The 17119-nt window shown below is 46.4% G+C and overlaps 4 protein-coding genes across 4 annotated transcripts; 2 read left to right on the plus strand and 2 right to left on the minus strand.

Moving 5' to 3' along the window:
- The first annotated feature begins 5 nt into the window (after nucleotides 1-5).
- LOC127005486 (TM2 domain-containing protein CG11103-like) lies at nucleotides 6-6281 on the plus strand. Its single transcript, XM_050874388.1, has 4 exons — nucleotides 6-197; nucleotides 2007-2094; nucleotides 3383-3498; nucleotides 6068-6281. Exons 1-4 carry the CDS (start codon nucleotides 49-51, stop codon nucleotides 6279-6281), a joined length of 567 nt encoding a protein of 188 aa, XP_050730345.1. The 5' UTR covers nucleotides 6-48.
- Nucleotides 6282-6394: 113 nt separating this feature from the next.
- LOC127005485 (RNA-binding protein 41-like) lies at nucleotides 6395-9265 on the plus strand. Its single transcript, XM_050874387.1, has one exon. It carries the CDS (start codon nucleotides 6395-6397, stop codon nucleotides 7670-7672), a length of 1278 nt encoding a protein of 425 aa, XP_050730344.1. The 3' UTR covers nucleotides 7673-9265.
- A 970-nt stretch (nucleotides 9266-10235) lies between these two features.
- Nucleotides 10236-12113, minus strand: LOC127005488 (zinc finger protein 366-like). Its single transcript, XM_050874390.1, has one exon. It carries the CDS (start codon nucleotides 12102-12104, stop codon nucleotides 10593-10595), a length of 1512 nt encoding a protein of 503 aa, XP_050730347.1. The 5' UTR covers nucleotides 12105-12113; the 3' UTR covers nucleotides 10236-10592.
- A 164-nt stretch (nucleotides 12114-12277) lies between these two features.
- LOC127005487 (uncharacterized) lies at nucleotides 12278-15862 on the minus strand. Its single transcript, XM_050874389.1, has 2 exons — nucleotides 15768-15862; nucleotides 12278-14092 (listed from the first exon to the last, which is right to left on the minus strand). Exon 2 carries the CDS (start codon nucleotides 14090-14092, stop codon nucleotides 12278-12280), a length of 1815 nt encoding a protein of 604 aa, XP_050730346.1. The 5' UTR covers nucleotides 15768-15862.
- Between the last annotated feature and the right edge of the window lie 1257 nt (nucleotides 15863-17119).

Genomic DNA, 17119 nt, shown 5'->3' on the forward strand with positions numbered 1-17119 from the left:
GTTGTGTGGCTCGGGAGGGCTGGCAGCAGTGGGTCCAGTGTTTACATCATGGGGGAGGGCCTGAACCTCGTCCTTTTTATCCTTTTCGTGGTATTTTCCGGCCCTTCACGTGTCACCGGGGAGCAGCAGCAGAGCGATGACCCCTCGACCCCTGACCTCTGTGTGCCCCACTCCCCGAGGGTCAACTGTTCCTATTTGTGAGTGTGAGGCGCTTTTGTCTCCTCGCCTGGAAAGGAAACTGGAAAGCCTAACCCGCATTATTAACCTCCTGCCCCTTATTAACACGCCTTGACTCCATGACCTCAATAATTAAGTCTCTCTACAGCAGAATGTCAGATTATTTGGGTGCTATGCCTTTTAACATCCCTCTCGTGCCTGGAAATGAAACGGCTAATATATAATTCACCTCACTTCTTGGTATTATTATTATTATTATTATTATTATTATTATTATTGTTATTATTATCATTATTATTATCATCATCATCCTCCCTCTCTCCTCTTCCTTGCATTGCATCAGCGGCAGAGCAAGGCCTGAAACCTCATCAACCAACCTTCCCTCTTTCTTCTGCTTCCTCCTCTCTCCTGTTTCCTCCTCCTCCAAGAGCCTCCAAGAGGATTTGCACAAAATTTCAGCCTGGTCGGATAGATGGGAGATGCTTTTTAATGTAGAGAAGTGCCAGGTCCTTCAAGTTGCAACAAGAAATAAGAAGTTCGATTTCGAAATGCACGGCATTAAACTTAAAAGCGTTCAGTGCGTTAAGGCATGTGGGTCAAAATTGCGTCAAACTTCAAATTCTCACAGCAATGCAACGATGCAGCAAATAAAGCTAATAGAATGTTGGGCTTCATTAAAAGAAACTTCTTATTAAAAAATTAAAGATGTAATACTTCTGCTCTCCAATAGTTTAGTCAGACCCCACTTGGAATATGCAGTACAGTTTTGGTCTCCTCACCATGCAAAGGACATTGCTAAATTAGAAGGTATTCAGCGTTGGGCAACAAAAAGGATCCCTTGCTTGCGCAACAAACCCTACGAAGAGAGGGTTTCCACCCTCAACATGTTCTCTCTTGAGAAACGTCGCCTCCGAGGAAAACTGATCAAATGTTTTAAAATACTTAATGGTTTCACAGATGTGGACAAATCAAAACTGTTCATGATCGATGACACCTTGCGAATGAGGAACAATGCCATAAAACTCAAATGTAGACAAGTAAATTCAGATTGCACCAAATTTTTCTTCACTAACATAGTGCGAGAATGGAATAAGCTCCCAACTTCAGTGGTCCAATGTAACATTCCTTTAAAAACAAGTTCGACTGTCACTTCCTTGAACTTAATATTAACGAGTTGAAATGCAAAGTTTTGGAGCCATCTGATTAATGTAGAATCACTTAGGTTTAAGGACTGACCACCTAGTCTGGACCATGAGGTCTGTGGGGTCTGGTTTTCTATGTAAATCCCTCTCTCTCTCTTGTTACGGCACCTCCTCCTCTCTCTCCTCTTCCTTCCCTCTCTTCTGCTTCCTCCTCTCTCCTGTTACCTCCTCTCTCTCTCTCTCTCTCTCTCTCTCTCTCTCTCTCTCTCTCTCTCTCTCTCTCTCTCTCTCTCTCTCTCTCTCTCTCTCTCTCTCTCTCTCTCTCTCTCTCTCTCTCTCTCTCTCTCTCTTTCCTCTGCTTCCTCCTCTGTCCTGTTACCTCCTCCTCCTCCCTCTCTCTCCTATCAGTCCTCTCTCCTACAATTCAGTGAAGAAAAATGTAAAGTCATGCACCTTGGGAAGGGATATCCAGCACACCAATACCACATGGGAAACACTCCACTATCCACCACAGAGGCAGAGAAGGACCTGGGACTATATGTTACCACCAGTGACGGCGAAATCCGTGCCAATCTTTGCTTTGCTTTTCATTTGTTTCTTTGACTTGGTTTCTCTCCCTAAAATGTCCCATAGCACTATATTCTCATGATTCACATATTTATTTTCTCGCTCGCCTCCCCCTTCCAGACCCCTAGAGTTCCTTGACTGCCAGGAGCTGACGGACCACCAGGGGAACCACTCAGCCCGCGACGACGAGGGTTACGGCTGCGTCAAGGTGCGGGAAGGGCTGTTGTTTACCTTGGTGATAGTTTACCTTTGTGATAGTAAAGAGGCAGGGAGCTAACTACTCATAAGGGTGCCTCTTCTCTGTGCATCTCTCTCAAAGTTGTCAAATCTGTTTTTAAAGGTATTGACGCAAGGGCTGTGGATGTCATTTTCAGGTAGTTTATTCCACTTGTTTAATACCCTTGCATCCCCATTTTATTTATTTATTTATTTATTTATTTATTTTTTTATCAGTGGTGGAGTAACCAAGGACAAAACAAAAATATAATACTGCCCAGACCCTGCCCCTCATACAAAGATATCATAGTGTGAAGATGCCAAAAAGAGTAGGTAATCAAATTTAGTTTCAGATGAGATTCTCTACTCTTGCCTTGGTATCTTGCTCCAGACTACTTTTTTCTGTTGTCGTTCTCATTCCCACGGGTTGCTGTATATACGTTATGGACCCGTATGCAAATAGACTGGTTGTAATCTCTCATTCCAATGGGGTACTGTATATTATTTTTAAGTTCAGTCATAGGAGTAGACTTAGGAGACCCTTAACACGGTAGCAGCGACGGGCCAGATTTGTGCCATGATATAAACCCCCCAAAATAGATGATACATAAACTGATCACAAATGCTTCGATATATATCATGAACTGGTTTGTGTGAGTTATGATTTTTTCTCATTTTTCTCGCTTAGAGGGACCATTAAGAAACATGATCCCCGCTGCTACCTGGTTAAGGAGGGGAGGGGAAAGAAAGGGAGAGGAGAGAAAGTATCTTAAGGAATGAATGAAGAGAGGTGGCTGGGAGGGGTGGGGAGGGGAAGGAAAGCAGAGGAAAAGGAAGTGTGAAGGAATGGATAATGGGGAGAGCAGAGCGTCACCATCCATTTGTTTATCACTATGTTTCAGTAGCAGCAGAACCAGCGTTGCCAGATTGTCGTACTCAGCCTCTTATATTTACCAACTTCCGACCCAAAAACTGTCTCCTGGGACCCAATAACTAGATTCATTTATATTTATCGTTAAAATAGTTAATTCCTGATGTTTCTTGGCAATAGATAGATGTCAAAAACTGGAAAATACTATGCTCTGAAAGTTTGAGTACAATAATCTGGCAACGGTGACCAGAATACAGTGTAAGAATAAAGACAGTTAAGGATTCACACATGCCTGTCTCACTGTTAGTTCAATTTTAGCTCCGAGATAAGTTCGCAGAGCTCAAAAAACAAGATGCAGTATTCAAATCACAAAAATCCTTTATTGTTTTTCTCTCCCATTTACTTCCAGTTTGGAGGGCAGAGGTTTGAGGACGTTGAGATCACCAAGGTGTATTGCACAGTGTTGCAGGGCATTGAGTGTTGCGGGGAGAGACAGTTCCTGCGTGATGGCTTCCCGTGCATCAAGTAAGTGTGAGGGGCTAACGGCCGTACCATAAGGCAACCTCTTCGACTGTAGAACCTTTTCGGACATTTTCTCCAACTCGGAAGAAGCTCTAGCGAAGGAAGGGGTCCAGGTCACGTTATAGTATCCAGCAGAAAGGGGACACTGTTTAAGGGAAGAGGAAGAGGAAGGTTTTGAGGGAGATGTATGGTATGGCCGTAAGAGCCTCAGCATGATTGGCCTGATTCACTTCGCTGGTATCAGGGAGAGTGATTTGTGCACTCTAACGCTATCTCAAGCACTGTAACTATGTACCAGATACAATGAAAGAAAACAAAGCTCAGTTCATTTCTCTAAGTAGTAAACTAAAAAAAATACCCTTCTCTCTCTCTCTGCAGTAAGTATTGTATATATGAGGCATGCAGAGAAGGGGCATAAGGAACAAAGCCATTATGTTTACAGCAAGTCCCAGGGGAAGAGTGACCTTGTATTTGGTGTACAGAAGGTCGCTTTTCCCTGGCAATATATATCCTGTTTTCCTGGGATGTGTAGTCTGCCTCTCCCAGGGAAAATGAGTGTCCCTTCCGCCCCTTCTCGAGATGCCCCATATGAATTACAGATCTTATAAATCCTAATGATGCTAAGTTGTCTGGGAACCATAACTCAACCCCTCCTCAGTCCTCCTCATCATCCTACTCCTACTCCTCCTCTCTTCTCATCCTCCTCCTCCCTTCTCATCCTCCTCCTCCTCTCTTCTCATCCTCCTCCTCCTCCCTTCTCATCCTCCTCCTCCTCTCTTCTCATCATCCTCCTCCTCCTCTCTTCTCATCATCCTCCTCCTCCTCCTCCTCCTCCTCCTCCTCCTCCTCCTCCTCCTCCTCCTCCTCCTCTCTTCTCATCCTCCTCCTCCTCCTCCTCCTCCTCCTCTCTTCTCATCATCATCATCCTCCTCCTCCTCTCTTCTCATCCTCCTCCTCCTCCTCCTCCTCCTTCTCCTCCTCCTCTTCTCATCATAATCATCCTTCTCCTTCTCCTCCTCCTCTTCTCTACTCATCAACATCCTCCTCCTCCTCCCTTCTCATCCTCCTCCTCCTCTTCCATTCTCCTCTTCCTCCTCCTCCCTTCTCATCCTCCTCCTCCTCCTTTCTCATCATCCTCCTCTTCCTCCTCCTCCTCTCTTCTCATCATCATCATCATCATCATCCTACTCTCTTCTCATCATCATCCTCCTCCTGCCTTCTCATCCTCCTCCTCCTCTCTTCTCATTATCATCCTCCTCCTCCTCCTCTCTTCTCATTATCATCCTCCTCCTCCTCCTCTCTTCTCATCCTCCTCCTCCTCCTCCTCCTCTCTTCTCATCATCCTCCTCCTCCTCCTCCTCTCTTCTCATTATCATCCTCCTCCTCCTCCTCCTCTTCTCTTTTCATCATCATCATCCTCCTCCTCCTCCTCTCTTCTCCTCCTCCTCCTCCTCTCTTCTCATCATCATCATCCTCCTCCTCCTCCTCTCTTCTCATCATCATCTTCCTCATCCTCCTCTTCCTCTCATCCTCCTCCTCCTCCTCCTCCTCCTCCTCCTCCTCTCCTCTCTCATTATAATCCTCCTTTTTCCTCCTCCTCCTCTCTTCTCATCCTCCTCCTCCTCCTCCTCCTCCTCTCTTCTCCTCCTCCTCCTCCTCTCTTCTCATCATCATCATCCTTCCTTCTCATCCTCCTCCTTTCTTATAATCCTCCTCTTTCCTCCTCCTTTCTTATAATCCTCCTCTTTCCTCCTCCTCTCTTCTCATCCTCCTCCTCTCTTCTCATCCTCCTCCTCCTCCCTTCTCATCCTCCTCCTCCTCTCTTCTCATCATCCTCCTCCTCCTCCTCCTCTCTTCTCATCCTCCTCCTCCTCCTCCTTCTCCTCCTCTCTTCTCATTATCCTCCTCCTCCCTTCTCATCCTCCTCCTCCCTTCTCATCCTCCTCCTCCTCTCTTCTCATTATCATCCTCCTCCTCCTCCTCTCTTCTCATCATCATCCTCCTCCTCCCTTCTCATCCTCCTCCTCCCTTCTCATCCTCCTCCTCCTCTCTTCTCATCATCATCCTCCTCCTCCTCCTCCTCTCTTCTCATTATCATCCTCCTCCTCTCTTATCCTCCTCCTCCTCCTCCTCTCTTCTCATCATCATCATCCTCCTCCCTTCTCATCCTCCTCCTCCTCTCTTATCCTCCTCCTCCTCCTCTCTTCTCATCATCCTCCTCCCTCATCCTCCTCCTCCTCTCTCATCCTCCTCCTCCTCCTCCCTTCTCATCCTCCTCCTCCTCCTCCTCCTATCTTATCTTCCTCCTCCTCCTCCTCCTCCTCTCTCTTCCTCATCCTCCTCCTCCTCCTCTCTTATCATCATCATCCTCCTCCTCCTCCTCTCTTCTCATCCTCCTCCTCCTCCTCCTCCTCTTTTCTCATCATCATCCTCCTCCTCCTCTCTTCTCATCATCATCCTCCTCCTCCTCTCTTCTCTTCCTCCTCCTCCTCCTCCTCCTCCTCCCTTATCCTCCTCCTCTCTTATCCTCCTCCTCCTCCTTCCTTCTCATCCTCCTCCTTCTCTCCACCAGGTACAGTGGGCACTACTTTGTGACCACCCTCATCTACAGCGTCCTGCTCGGCTTCTTGGGCATGGACCGATTTTGCCTGGGCCACACCGGGACAGCCGTGGGGAAGCTGCTGACACTGGGCGGTGTGGGGATATGGTGGGTTGTGGACATTGTGCTTCTCATCACGGGCTCCCTCACACCCGAGGACGGCAGTAACTGGAACCCTTATGTGTGAGGAAGGGTCGGGCTTGTCGCATCGCACATAGACTGTTTGTGAGGCCGAGTAAGGCCGAGGGTCGTTACGGTGTTGGGTATTTATTGTGTGTGGGTTTGTGTGTGTTCTGCAGAATGGCGTCAATAACTTACAGTAACGTGAAAAAGTACCGCTATTTCGGGCAGGACGAGGAGGCCCCTGAGGAGAGTCCCGGTGAGAGTTTGAGGCAGAGGCTCTTGAAGGAGTTGGTGCAGAAGCAGCTGTCTACACACACATCCTTGGACCAGCAGCGGCACAACCAGAGGAAGTTTGTGAAGGCGGCATGTGAGGAGTCCGTCACGGGCAGCACCAGTGGCTTGGCGTCCTTTGAATCCTTCCGGAGTGTGGAGTCGCTCCTGCACGTGAGGCAAACACTCAAGTCCTGTGGCCTGACCGATGCCGAGATCCGACTCCTTCTGGATGGGGAGAGCGAGAGTTCCCCGCTGGAGGCCCCCTTCGCCAGGAGGCAGCGGCTGGAGGCCATTGAAGAGAAACTGGCAAGGCACAAAAAACAACTTGGGGGATCTCTCGACACACCAGAACAGACCAGTGTTACCGAGGCTATAGACTACTGCTTGGGTGGGGCCAGTGGAGGACCAGTGCTGGGCAAGGTTGAACACCCACCTCGCCACCAGGACTTCCTCCCCGCGGCTCACCCCATGAACCACCTGAAGGAGCTGGCTGAGGAGCTTTTCCCCACTCAGGAGCCAACCCCGAGTCACTCTCAGGAACCCGCCAGGAAGAGACAACAGGACAAGATGGCAGAACTCACCACACCCAAGCGGAACAGAACAGAAGCCTCACAGTGTATTTACTTAACCGAAAAGCCGGAGTCCTACTGGGATATGCGGCAGATCCCAAAGGTCCTTGAGCCTAGCACCAGGAGGATGAGTGGTCCCCTTCCCCAGCCACCACAGAAGACCACCGCCACCACCACCAGGAACAATGATGCACCTCTACATGTGACCAAGAAAAACGAGGTCAAGCCAGCCGACCAGACCAAACCCTTCATCATGACCCTTGACCCAGGTGACCTCACTCCCTTGGCGGTGATAGAGGCAAACAGGAGGAGCATCCACGAGTTAAAGGAGATGGAAAAATTCAAACACTACGAGGAAGGGACACCATCACGGACACTCTACATCAAAAACCTGTCCGCTAGAGTCTCCCCGAAGGACCTGGGTGCTCTGATGGGCCACTTTGAGTCCAGCGATGGCCCCAAGATCCTGTACAGAATCCTTGGTGGCCGCATGAAGGGGCAGGCGTTCGTCACCTTCCCTGATGAGGAGGCAGCGTCCAAGGCCCTCAGAGTGTGTAACGGCTACATCCTTCATGACAGGCCGATGGTGGCTGTGTATGGTAAAAAGACATAGCGTACTTGTGCCGGTCTGTAAAGAGTTATGAATACTAAAACTGAGCTGAAGAAAAGAAATACAAGCTAGAATTAAGTTTGATAGTGACTTTTTTTTACAATGAAGGAGACAGCTCAAGGGCAACAAAAAGAATGTAGAGAAAGATAAAGCCCACTGCTCACTGCTCCCACAATAGACAAAAGTAAAGAGTGGCCAAAAGAGAGGTCAATTTTGGGTGGAGAGGTGCCCAGTTTCAGTCTCAGTATTTGGGTATTTTCATCTTTTTTTTTTTTTTTTTTTTCATGGTCTGAGTACTAATTAAAATGTTGAGTACAAATTGGTGAGCCTGACCTAGTTCACATCATTCCTCAGCCTGGCAATCATTAACCTGGCAGCAGCAGGGATCATGTTTCTTAATGGTCCCTCTAAGCGAGAAAAATGAGAAAAAATCATCACTCGCACAAACCATTTCATAACATATATCAATGCATTTGTGATCACTTTATGCATCATCTATTTTGGGGGGGTTTATATCATGGCACAAATTTAGCCCGTCGCTGCTACACGGTAAAGCCACAAATTTGGCCCGTCGCTGCTACACGGTAAAGCCACAAATTTAGCCCGTCGCTGCTACACGGTAAAGCCACAAATTTGGCCCGTCGCTGCTACACGGTAAAGCCACAAATTTAGCCCGTCGCTGCTACACGGTAAAGCCACAAATTTGGCCCGTCGCTGCTACTGGGTTAAGGAAGCAGTTTTCCTATGTATTGCCTACTGTGCTGCATCTCCACCCAGCTTGGTGTTAAGGGCAGTGGCTGGTGAGGTGTGGGCATGCTTTAGGGTTCCTCATGCTATCATATACGCAACAAAGGACCAGTTTTACAGTCCAGTACAGCACGTTTGTAAGCTCCCAAATGAAACACAAAATACAATGAAAATTCCTTGTTGCTTTGGTGTTTGGCGTTAATATAAAAAAGAGGAGGGAATTTTAGGACACTACACAGGAAATCTCTTTATTAGTCTGGTACTGAGTAGAAATAACGGATCATTGACCTGTCTTCCGGCCACTCCTCGGACTCTCTATAGCAGTGAGTACCGGGCTTTTTTTCACATTTGTTACCTTTTTTTATGCCCTTGAACCGACTCCTCTACCGTAAAAAAAATAAATAAATAAAAAAAAAAAAAATTAGGGTGTGGTTTTGGTGCCTACTCTGCTGGTGCCAAAAGTTAAGGGACTATTACACTGAGCAAATTTTCTGTGGATCTTCAGTCAAACCACGATTTCCGCTGGCGTGGTTCTCATTTGTTTCTTGTTGTTGCTGATGATGATGATGGTGAGTAATACCGTCGTCCTTCGGTGAAATCTACCGTAGCTTTGGGAGATCGTGGACACGTCAGAAAACCACGGAAATATGAGAACCACGCCAGCGGAAATCGTGGTTTGACAAGATCCACGGAAAATTTGCCCAGTGTAACAGCCCCTTTACATGTAGGGCCCCACACTGTCAAGGGAAGGGACGGATGAAGCTGTTTATTACATTACAACAAATGAGGGGTAGGATTTTTATATTATTCTCCTGTTTCACGTGTTCAAATATATATTTATTGTAAATATTGGTAATTTTTTTTGCCTGTAGTTTATTTTTCAATTTCTTGTTTGTCTCAACTGTCAAAGCCTGCAGCCTGCCAGCATGAGAGGACGGCGGTGAAGGGGTGGTGAGTTATGCACACTCACTACCGCCTTGGATCAGTTATGTGTAAGCATGGTGGTACGGAGGGAGAGATAAGAGAAAGGGCATTGCAAGGAAGAAGGGTGGTAGGGTCTTTGGGACGAATCATGAATGGCAGAAGTGTGAGCATGGAGGTAAAGAGGGATTTGAGAAATACAGTAATAGTACCAACCTTCACATATGCAAGTAAAATGTGGGCCAGGAATGAAAGTCAGAGGTCTAGAGTTCAAGCAGTGGAAATGAGTTATTTGAGGAGTGCTTGTGGTGTGAGTAGAATGGATGGAATGAGTAATGAAAGTGTGTACGAGCGTTTTGGAATGTGTCACAGGGGTGAAGGGAAGAAGTGTGGAGTGGTGGAAGAAGTGAAACGACAGACTTTGAAGTGGTTTGGCCTCGTGGAGCAAATGGAGGAGAGTAAGATGACCAGAAGGGTGTATGTGAGTGAGATAGGGGGAGGGAATGCTAGAGGACGACCTCCAGTGAAATGAAGGGATAGGGTGCAAGAGTGCGTTAGGGAGAGGGGGGAAAGATCCTTGAGAAACTTTGAGCAGGCAAGGAGGGAGTGTCTGGATAGAGAAAGTTGGAAGCTCTTCTGCCGTGGCCATCCCCTGGTGGGAGCTCCTAGGAGCAGGCGTCGATGAAGTGATGATGATGATGACTGCCAGGAACACACCATCCCCGGAGGTCCCTCTCAGCAGGCCCCCACACACACCTTCCCTGCACCAAGCACCCCACGGCAGGATCCATAGATTTGCTTTACTGGCAAGGCTCTCTTAGGTAAGCTTGTAAAATTGTCATAGGAAGTGGAAAGCAGTAATTATTTTGTATTTACACTGCTACTTAGGAAAAGAAAGAAGTTGTAAGGAATGTATACCATATATTTCAGAACCACTGTTTCCCTTTGCATAGATTTATTAAAGTACTTTTTGTGGTTTTAGAAAGTTAAATTAATAGTAACCACAATCAACCACTCTTCCAGATCCCGAACCACATTGTCTGGTTGTCGTGGTTCTATCTGCTCTTCCACTCCTTCCTCAACACCATGGCGGAGCTGCTGTACTTTGCGAACCGGGACTTTTATCAGTACGAATTTACATTAGAAACTTTTACCAATAGATTCATCAAAAAGTATAAATATTACAGTAGACAGCAGTACATGACCTATCTCTAGTGTGGCACCGTGACCTTAGTGGGAGCGTGTCCGTGTCCGGCTACTGCACCTTGTTGTCCTCGTCCACCTCAAAGACCACAAAGCACTCGTCGCTGGAGTCCTCCTTGTAGCAGGTGAGGAGGTGCACCTTGAGCTCCTCCATGTCCGTCAGCACCAGGGAGCACGCCTCACAGATGTACCGCGTCTCCTCGCCCTCCACGCTGCAGCTACTCGAGGCAGCCGGCGCGCCACCCACCCCTGGGGCTGAGGTCTCCATGGCCCCCACACTCTTCTCTCCCCACACATTGCTCTCAGTCTCCTCCTCCTGGCTTCCTGAGTCTGTCTGTCTGTCACTGTCTGTGTCAGGGAATGTCTCATTAGTAGTGTCTGTCTGTGCTGGGGTGACTACTGTCTGGCTATCTCTGGTCCCTTCATCCACTTCTTCAGGTAAACATTCTTTCCTCGTCTTTATCACCTTGGGTTCAGCCTGAGTTGCCTTCTCATGGTGGGGTGAAGCCTTGCCCTTCACCCTGCCAAGCCTTGTCTGTCTGGCTCCTACCTGCCCCGGCTCAGTAAAGTCCTGCTGGAACAGAGAGTTTTGAGCAATATCAACCTCGGTGTCCTCCAGAACCACAAGCTGGGTGTCCTCGGGGCCAAAGTGTGTCTTCATGTGTTGTGCCAGGACCGAGCGCCTCAGGAACACCTGCCCACATACCAGACACTTGGAGTTCCAGGTCGTGCTGAAGTCACTCCCGATGTCCTGGATACTGTGGCAGCCCAGCAAGTGTTCCCTGAGGGCCTCCAGGGTGCAGCACGGGAAGAGGCAAATGCTGCAGTCATACGGCTTCCCCTTCGAGTTGGACTTCATGTGTGAGCGCAGCGTCGACTCCGTCTTGAACTTGGAGTGGCAGGCGGGACACTCGTGAGTCCCAGCCGGGTTGTGAGTCTGCATGTGGCGGCGAAGATCCTTGAGGACATGGAACGCCTTGCTGCAGAGAGGACACAGGAACTCTCGGTCACCCGCGGTGTGTCTGCGCAGGCAGTGAAGGCGGAGCTGCTTCTGCGTCCTGAAGGTTTTGCTGCACTCGGGACATGGGAAGACATTGGCGCTGTGGGTGTCCCGGGTGTGGTTTCTCAGGGACGCTCGACTGCTGAACCTCTCCTGGCAGGTGTGACAGGTGTGGGGCCACGCGTCGCCACCTGCCCGAGTCTCCTGGTGCAGCAGAATGTGGCTCTCCAAGTTGGCCTGGGTCTTGTACATGGCGCCACACTCCCCACACACCAGCAGCCGATGTTGCCCACTGTTCTCCTTGTGCTTCTCCATCAGCTCCTTTGAGGCGAACACCTTCCCGCATGAACACACAACACTGCCAGGCCCATTGCTGTGGAAGATGCGCATGTGTTTACTTAGAGCGTTCTTCCTCTTGAATCCCTGGCCACACACGCTGCACCGGTACTGCTGTGTGCTGGAGTGGCTGATTTCATGCTCTTTTAGGTGAGCTCTGGAGGGGAAGGATTTTGCACATGTCGGACATTTGTGATTCTTTTTGCTGTCTTTATTCTTCTTCTCCATGACCTGCTCCTCCTCACTGGTATGAATCTCTTCCTTATCTTCTTTATCTCCGAACAACAAAGGTTTCCACACGTACTCCAAGTTGCTCCCCTCCTTGGAGTCTCCGTAACTCGCCGCCACGGATGAACTTTTACTCTCCGTGTCCTGCTTGTTGCCTTTCTCTCCCTCTCGTCTCACTCCATGACCCTCAGAGTTACGTTGGAGTTTTTTTTTACATTATAATACTTGACTATCCTCATCAGGGACTCTGAACTTGAGCCCTTCTGCGGCGACTCTCTGCTGAAGGAGTCCTCACCCGCTATCTTGGTCGTCACCCGCAAGTTGTGAATGTCCCGTATGTGCTCCTGGTAACTCCTGGTGGACACGAGAGTAATGTCGCATATCGGGCACTGCAAGACTAAATTACTGCCCTTGGGTGACTTCCGTTCATCTTTCTCAGGGGTTAACGCACCTGATTCTAGCCTCAAATTCGGAGAGAGATGTTTTGCCTGGTTTCTGTCATTGCCTTGGAATCGTAACACCTTATGATCCTCCTCCTCATCCTTAGAGATCCTGTCCATGGTGATGTTAAGCGGGTGGCCGTCGGATAGGAAGCTCTTCTCGTCAATCAGGAAGGAAACGCGGTCGGCGATCTCCGGCGAACTCATGACACCTTCCTCGTCATCCTCAAGTGTAACCTCCTCGTGTCTCCCTCTCCCCTGCACGGACTCCCTCCTCCGCTGGTTAAACTCGGCCTTCCTCATCCCTCTCGCCTCCTTGTCATCCCCCTCCCCGGTGAAGGACTCGAGGACATGGAAGTGTTTGTGTATGGTGAGTGTCGGTTCAGCGATGCACATGAAGCTGCAGCCGTCCGTGGTGCAGGTCAGTTGTTTCTGCTGCATGTGAATCACTTCTAAATGCTTCTCCAGCCTGACGTAGGAGGTGAAGAAGATGTTACACACTTGGCACCTCAGCTGGTTCTTGTAGGAGGTGCAGTTGTGTATGCGTGAGCTCATGGGAGTGTAGTATCGGAAGCAAAAGGGGCATTGAAACTTGAACTCCGTGTCCTCTTCAGGCTTGGCGGACGGCACGGCAGATCGCACAACACGGGTGAGTTTTTTGCCCCTTCCTCGTCTCGCATACGATCTATCCTTCAGCAAGATACTAGGGGAGTAGTCAAACAAGTCCTCATCTTCCAGTAGCTTCATATCGTCTTCATTCTCGAACAAAGTGTCTCCCCAGCGCATGACCAAGCCGTCCTCTCTCCTCCTCTGAATCCTCTCGCTGTGACGTGCAGAGGCGATTTCCTGTTTCCGTCTTTCCTCCTCCTCCTTAACATTCTCCTCCTGTATAATTTCCTCCATCTCATCCTCATCTCCCACATCATCGTCATCATCAACATTGTCCTTCTCCTCATTATTCGTATCCGAGGAAAGCAATTCTTTTTTCCGCTTCCTTCCTTTCCCTCTCGCCTCCCTCATCCCAGACTTCCTGAATGCCCTGAAGGCCGCGATGATACCCTGCCGTTCATCTTGACTCCTCGCCATGGTCTTCTTAATGGAGTCTTGCAGCGAATGGGAGAGTGATGTCGATCCTCCACTGTCCTCCTCCTCCTCCTCAAACTGCATCTGCCGCATCAAAAAACGTCTGATCTCCTCAGCCTTCCTCGCTGCCATCTGCTCGTGGTGTTCAAAGTCCTTAAGCAGTCCCGTGCACCGGCGACATATAACAACTTGGTCCCCCGCCACCCTGTCACTCACGGCCTCCAACCCTCCATCGTATCTTGAGCTGAGGGACACCACGCACACACCGCTTGTCAGCCCAAAATCCTCTTCCCCTCCACTCGCTAAGTCCTCCGCGTGCCCATGGGAGAGTGCGCGGATTAGGGTCTGCTTCAGGGTCGCGGAGTCGGCGTGGGGTCCTGTGGGGGTGGTGGAGGCATCAGTGTTGGCTGTCCTCCGCTTGTCGTTGCAGATGTAGCAGGTGGTGGTGTCTGCCGTGGGTGTCATCTGGAGGAACATTTAAAACACATGAAACAATTATTAATGATTATAATTGCATGTTAAATTATATTAGCAACACATGATCAGTGAAAGAAGAAAAATTGGATGGGTATAATGAATAATAATATTTTCCGCTGTTTCCCTTGGTCAAAAGAAATGCAAAAGCAGTAAAAAACAAAACGATTATCAATGATTATAATTGTATGTAAAACTTTTCTTAGGATAATATTAGCAACACATGATCAGTTAAAGAAGAAAAATGCGATGGATAATGTGTATAATAATATTTTCCACTGTTTCTCATGGTCAAAAAGAATGCAGACACAGCAATAAAATCTACAATTACTATTTTTCTATGTTATGTTTTCTATTAGTATCTATAGGTCGTGGTTCCATTATATACTCAAGTTATTTTCAACGGACAGAGCAGAAGGACGGGGCAATGCAGGCTTGTCATATCTCTTAAAACACCCGTGCAAGGTAAAGTTTGGCCTCATAAGAAATTGTAACCACTAACCAAAAATTAAATGGTTTTCTATCTTTCTATCTCTTCTCTTTCTTTCTACTCTTTCTGTTCTCTCTATCTCTTCTTCTTCTATGCTCTTTCTACTCTATCTGTTCTCTCTATCTCTTCCTTTCTTCTATGCTCTTTCTATTCTTCTTCTTTCTATCTCTTCTTCTTCTATGCTCTTTCTATTCTTCTTTCTTTCTACTCTATCTGTTCTCTCTATCTCTTCCTTTCTTCTATGCTCTTTCTATTCTTCTTCTTCTACGCTCTTTCTATTCTTCTTTCTTTCTACTCTTTCCATTCTCTCTATCTCTTCTTTTTATCTTTCTCTATAACCACCAACTAAATATTAAATGGTTTCGTTGTTTGCAGAAGTATTCATGAGGATCGATATTCACCTCTACTTTAACTACCTCTAGGAATGCTTGGGTTTATAATGTTTATTTAAGCTAATATGGAAGCGTCTCACCTAAACAATTATAACCACAATTCAAAATTATCCGTTGTTTGCAGAAGTATTGATGGAGGATCGATATTCACCTTACTTTAACTACCTCTATGAATGCTTGGGTTTATAATGTTTACTTAAGCTAATATGGAAACATCTCACCTTAAGAATTATAACCAACTAAAAATTAAATGGTTTCGTTGTTTGTAGAAGTATTTATGAGAGGATCGATATTTCACTCTACTTTAACTGCCTCTATGAATGTTGGGTTTATAATGTTTACTTAAGCTAATATGGAAACATCTACAACCACTAACTAATTATTAAATAGTTTCGTTGTTTGCAGAAGTATTCATGAAGGGATTGATATTCACCTTACTTTAACTAACTCTAGGAATGCTTGGGTTTATAATGTTTACTTAAGCTAATATGGAAACATCTTACTTGATTATAACCACAAATCAAAACTATACGTTGTTTGCAGAAGTATTCATGAGAGGATTGATATTCACCTTACTTTGACTACCTCTATGAATGCTTGGGTTTATAATGTTTACTTAAGCTAATATGGAAACATCTCTGAAGAATTATAACCACAATTCAAAAATATACATTGTTTGCAGAAGTATTCATGAGAGGATCGATATTCACCTCTACTTTAACTACCTCTATGAATGCTTAGGTTTATAATATTTATCTGGATCAATACGGAAGCACCTCCTTACCTCGAGGCACAGAGATGAGCAAAAAAATAAATGTTAAACTGCCTCCGTCTCAGCCCCAAGAAGGATGTAAACAACGGTTACATGGCAGGTGTACGATAAGCTTTTGTATCTACGGAATTGTATAAGAATGGAGGTGAGGTGGTGATAGACAGGATGACTGAGCTATTCAACTGTGTATGGGAGAATGAGAGAGTGCCTCGGGAATGGAACGAATGCAGAGTGACTCTGATACAGGACATAAGAGTAAGAAAGAGCTGAAGAATTATAGGCCGATAGAATACGGTGAAAGATTGTGTTGAATGAAAGGCTGTAAGTGGATTGAAAGAGAGAGACAATATGTATGTGGTAAATGAGATGATAGAGAGGAAAAGGAAGAATGGAAGTAAGCGTATGATAGAGTGCGAATCATTAGGAGAGCCAGGTATAGGTTAGGAGCATTAGGAACTGCAGGAACTATTAGATGTGGTAAATGAGATTTTGGAGTGAAATATAGTAGTGAGAAAAGTCAGATAATGGTTGTGAATGGGGCAGAAGATAGAAATAGGACCTGATGTGAAAGGACAAAGAATGAGAAGATCAATGGGTGGGCTGTCTATGATGTGCTGAGAGATGGAGTGAGTTGGAAAAGGTATGCAGGGTGATGGAAAGAAGATACAAAGTCAGACTGGAACAAATGGAGAATGGATTAAAACTGCATGAGAATGGTATGGAAGGTGACTGACAGAAATAGTGAGGGGATAGACAGTGCAGTGAAAGGTGACGGTCTGAGGATTGCAAGGACAGAGAGGGCAAGAACTATTATGCTCGATTTGCTTCTTTTTTTTTTCTTTTATTATGCTATCTAAATACTTGTCTTCATGGTTCATTTTTTATTTTTTATTTTAAATGTTTGTATTATTGGAAATTTTGTTATGCTACTCAAAAATGGCGCAGAAAATCAATTTTTGTACCGCGTCATGCCCGTAATTAATTATTTTTGCTTTATATTGTAGGTTTTATTGTAAAGTTAGTGTACATTTTGCAAGATACTGCATTTTATGGTCTTCAAGAAATCATATGAGCTGAATTTATTATCACGGAAATTAGTCGAGCATTTTAGGCCCAGTGTAAAAAAAAATTAAACATCTATCTAGTAGGTTGATATGCTTAATAAAATAAATAGAAATATATTAAAAAGACGTACCATCTAGTTTAAAGCTACTTATATGCCTTAATTTCTTTGTAGTCTACGAAAATAAGTGGACGTTAAACACTTTCTTGTGACGTACGAGCACCGTTGCCGGACTATCGTAGTCAGAGTATTGTATTTTCCAGTTTCTGACCCATAACTGCTATAAAAAAACACCAAAAAT

The sequence above is a fragment of the Eriocheir sinensis genome, chromosome 30 (assembly GCF_024679095.1).
Source record: "Eriocheir sinensis breed Jianghai 21 chromosome 30, ASM2467909v1, whole genome shotgun sequence".
NCBI lineage: Eukaryota > Metazoa > Arthropoda > Malacostraca > Decapoda > Varunidae > Eriocheir > Eriocheir sinensis.

Bases quoted from the DNA above. Each gene is read 5' to 3' on its own strand.
- LOC127005485 (XM_050874387.1), top strand. From the start codon at position 6,395: ATGGCGTCAATAACTTACAGTAACGTGAAAAAGTACCGCTATTTCGGG.
- LOC127005487 (XM_050874389.1), bottom strand. From the start codon at position 14,092: ATGACACCCACGGCAGACACCACCACCTGCTACATCTGCAACGACAAG.
- LOC127005486 (XM_050874388.1), top strand. From the start codon at position 49: ATGGGGGAGGGCCTGAACCTCGTCCTTTTTATCCTTTTCGTGGTATTT. The intron at 2,095-3,382 runs GTGCGGGAAGGG...ATTTACTTCCAG, and splicing joins AGGGTTACGGCTGCGTCAAG to TTTGGAGGGCAGAGGTTTGA. The intron at 3,499-6,067 runs GTAAGTGTGAGG...TCTCTCCACCAG, and splicing joins GATGGCTTCCCGTGCATCAA to GTACAGTGGGCACTACTTTG.
- LOC127005488 (XM_050874390.1), bottom strand. From the start codon at position 12,104: ATGGAGAAGAAGAATAAAGACAGCAAAAAGAATCACAAATGTCCGACA.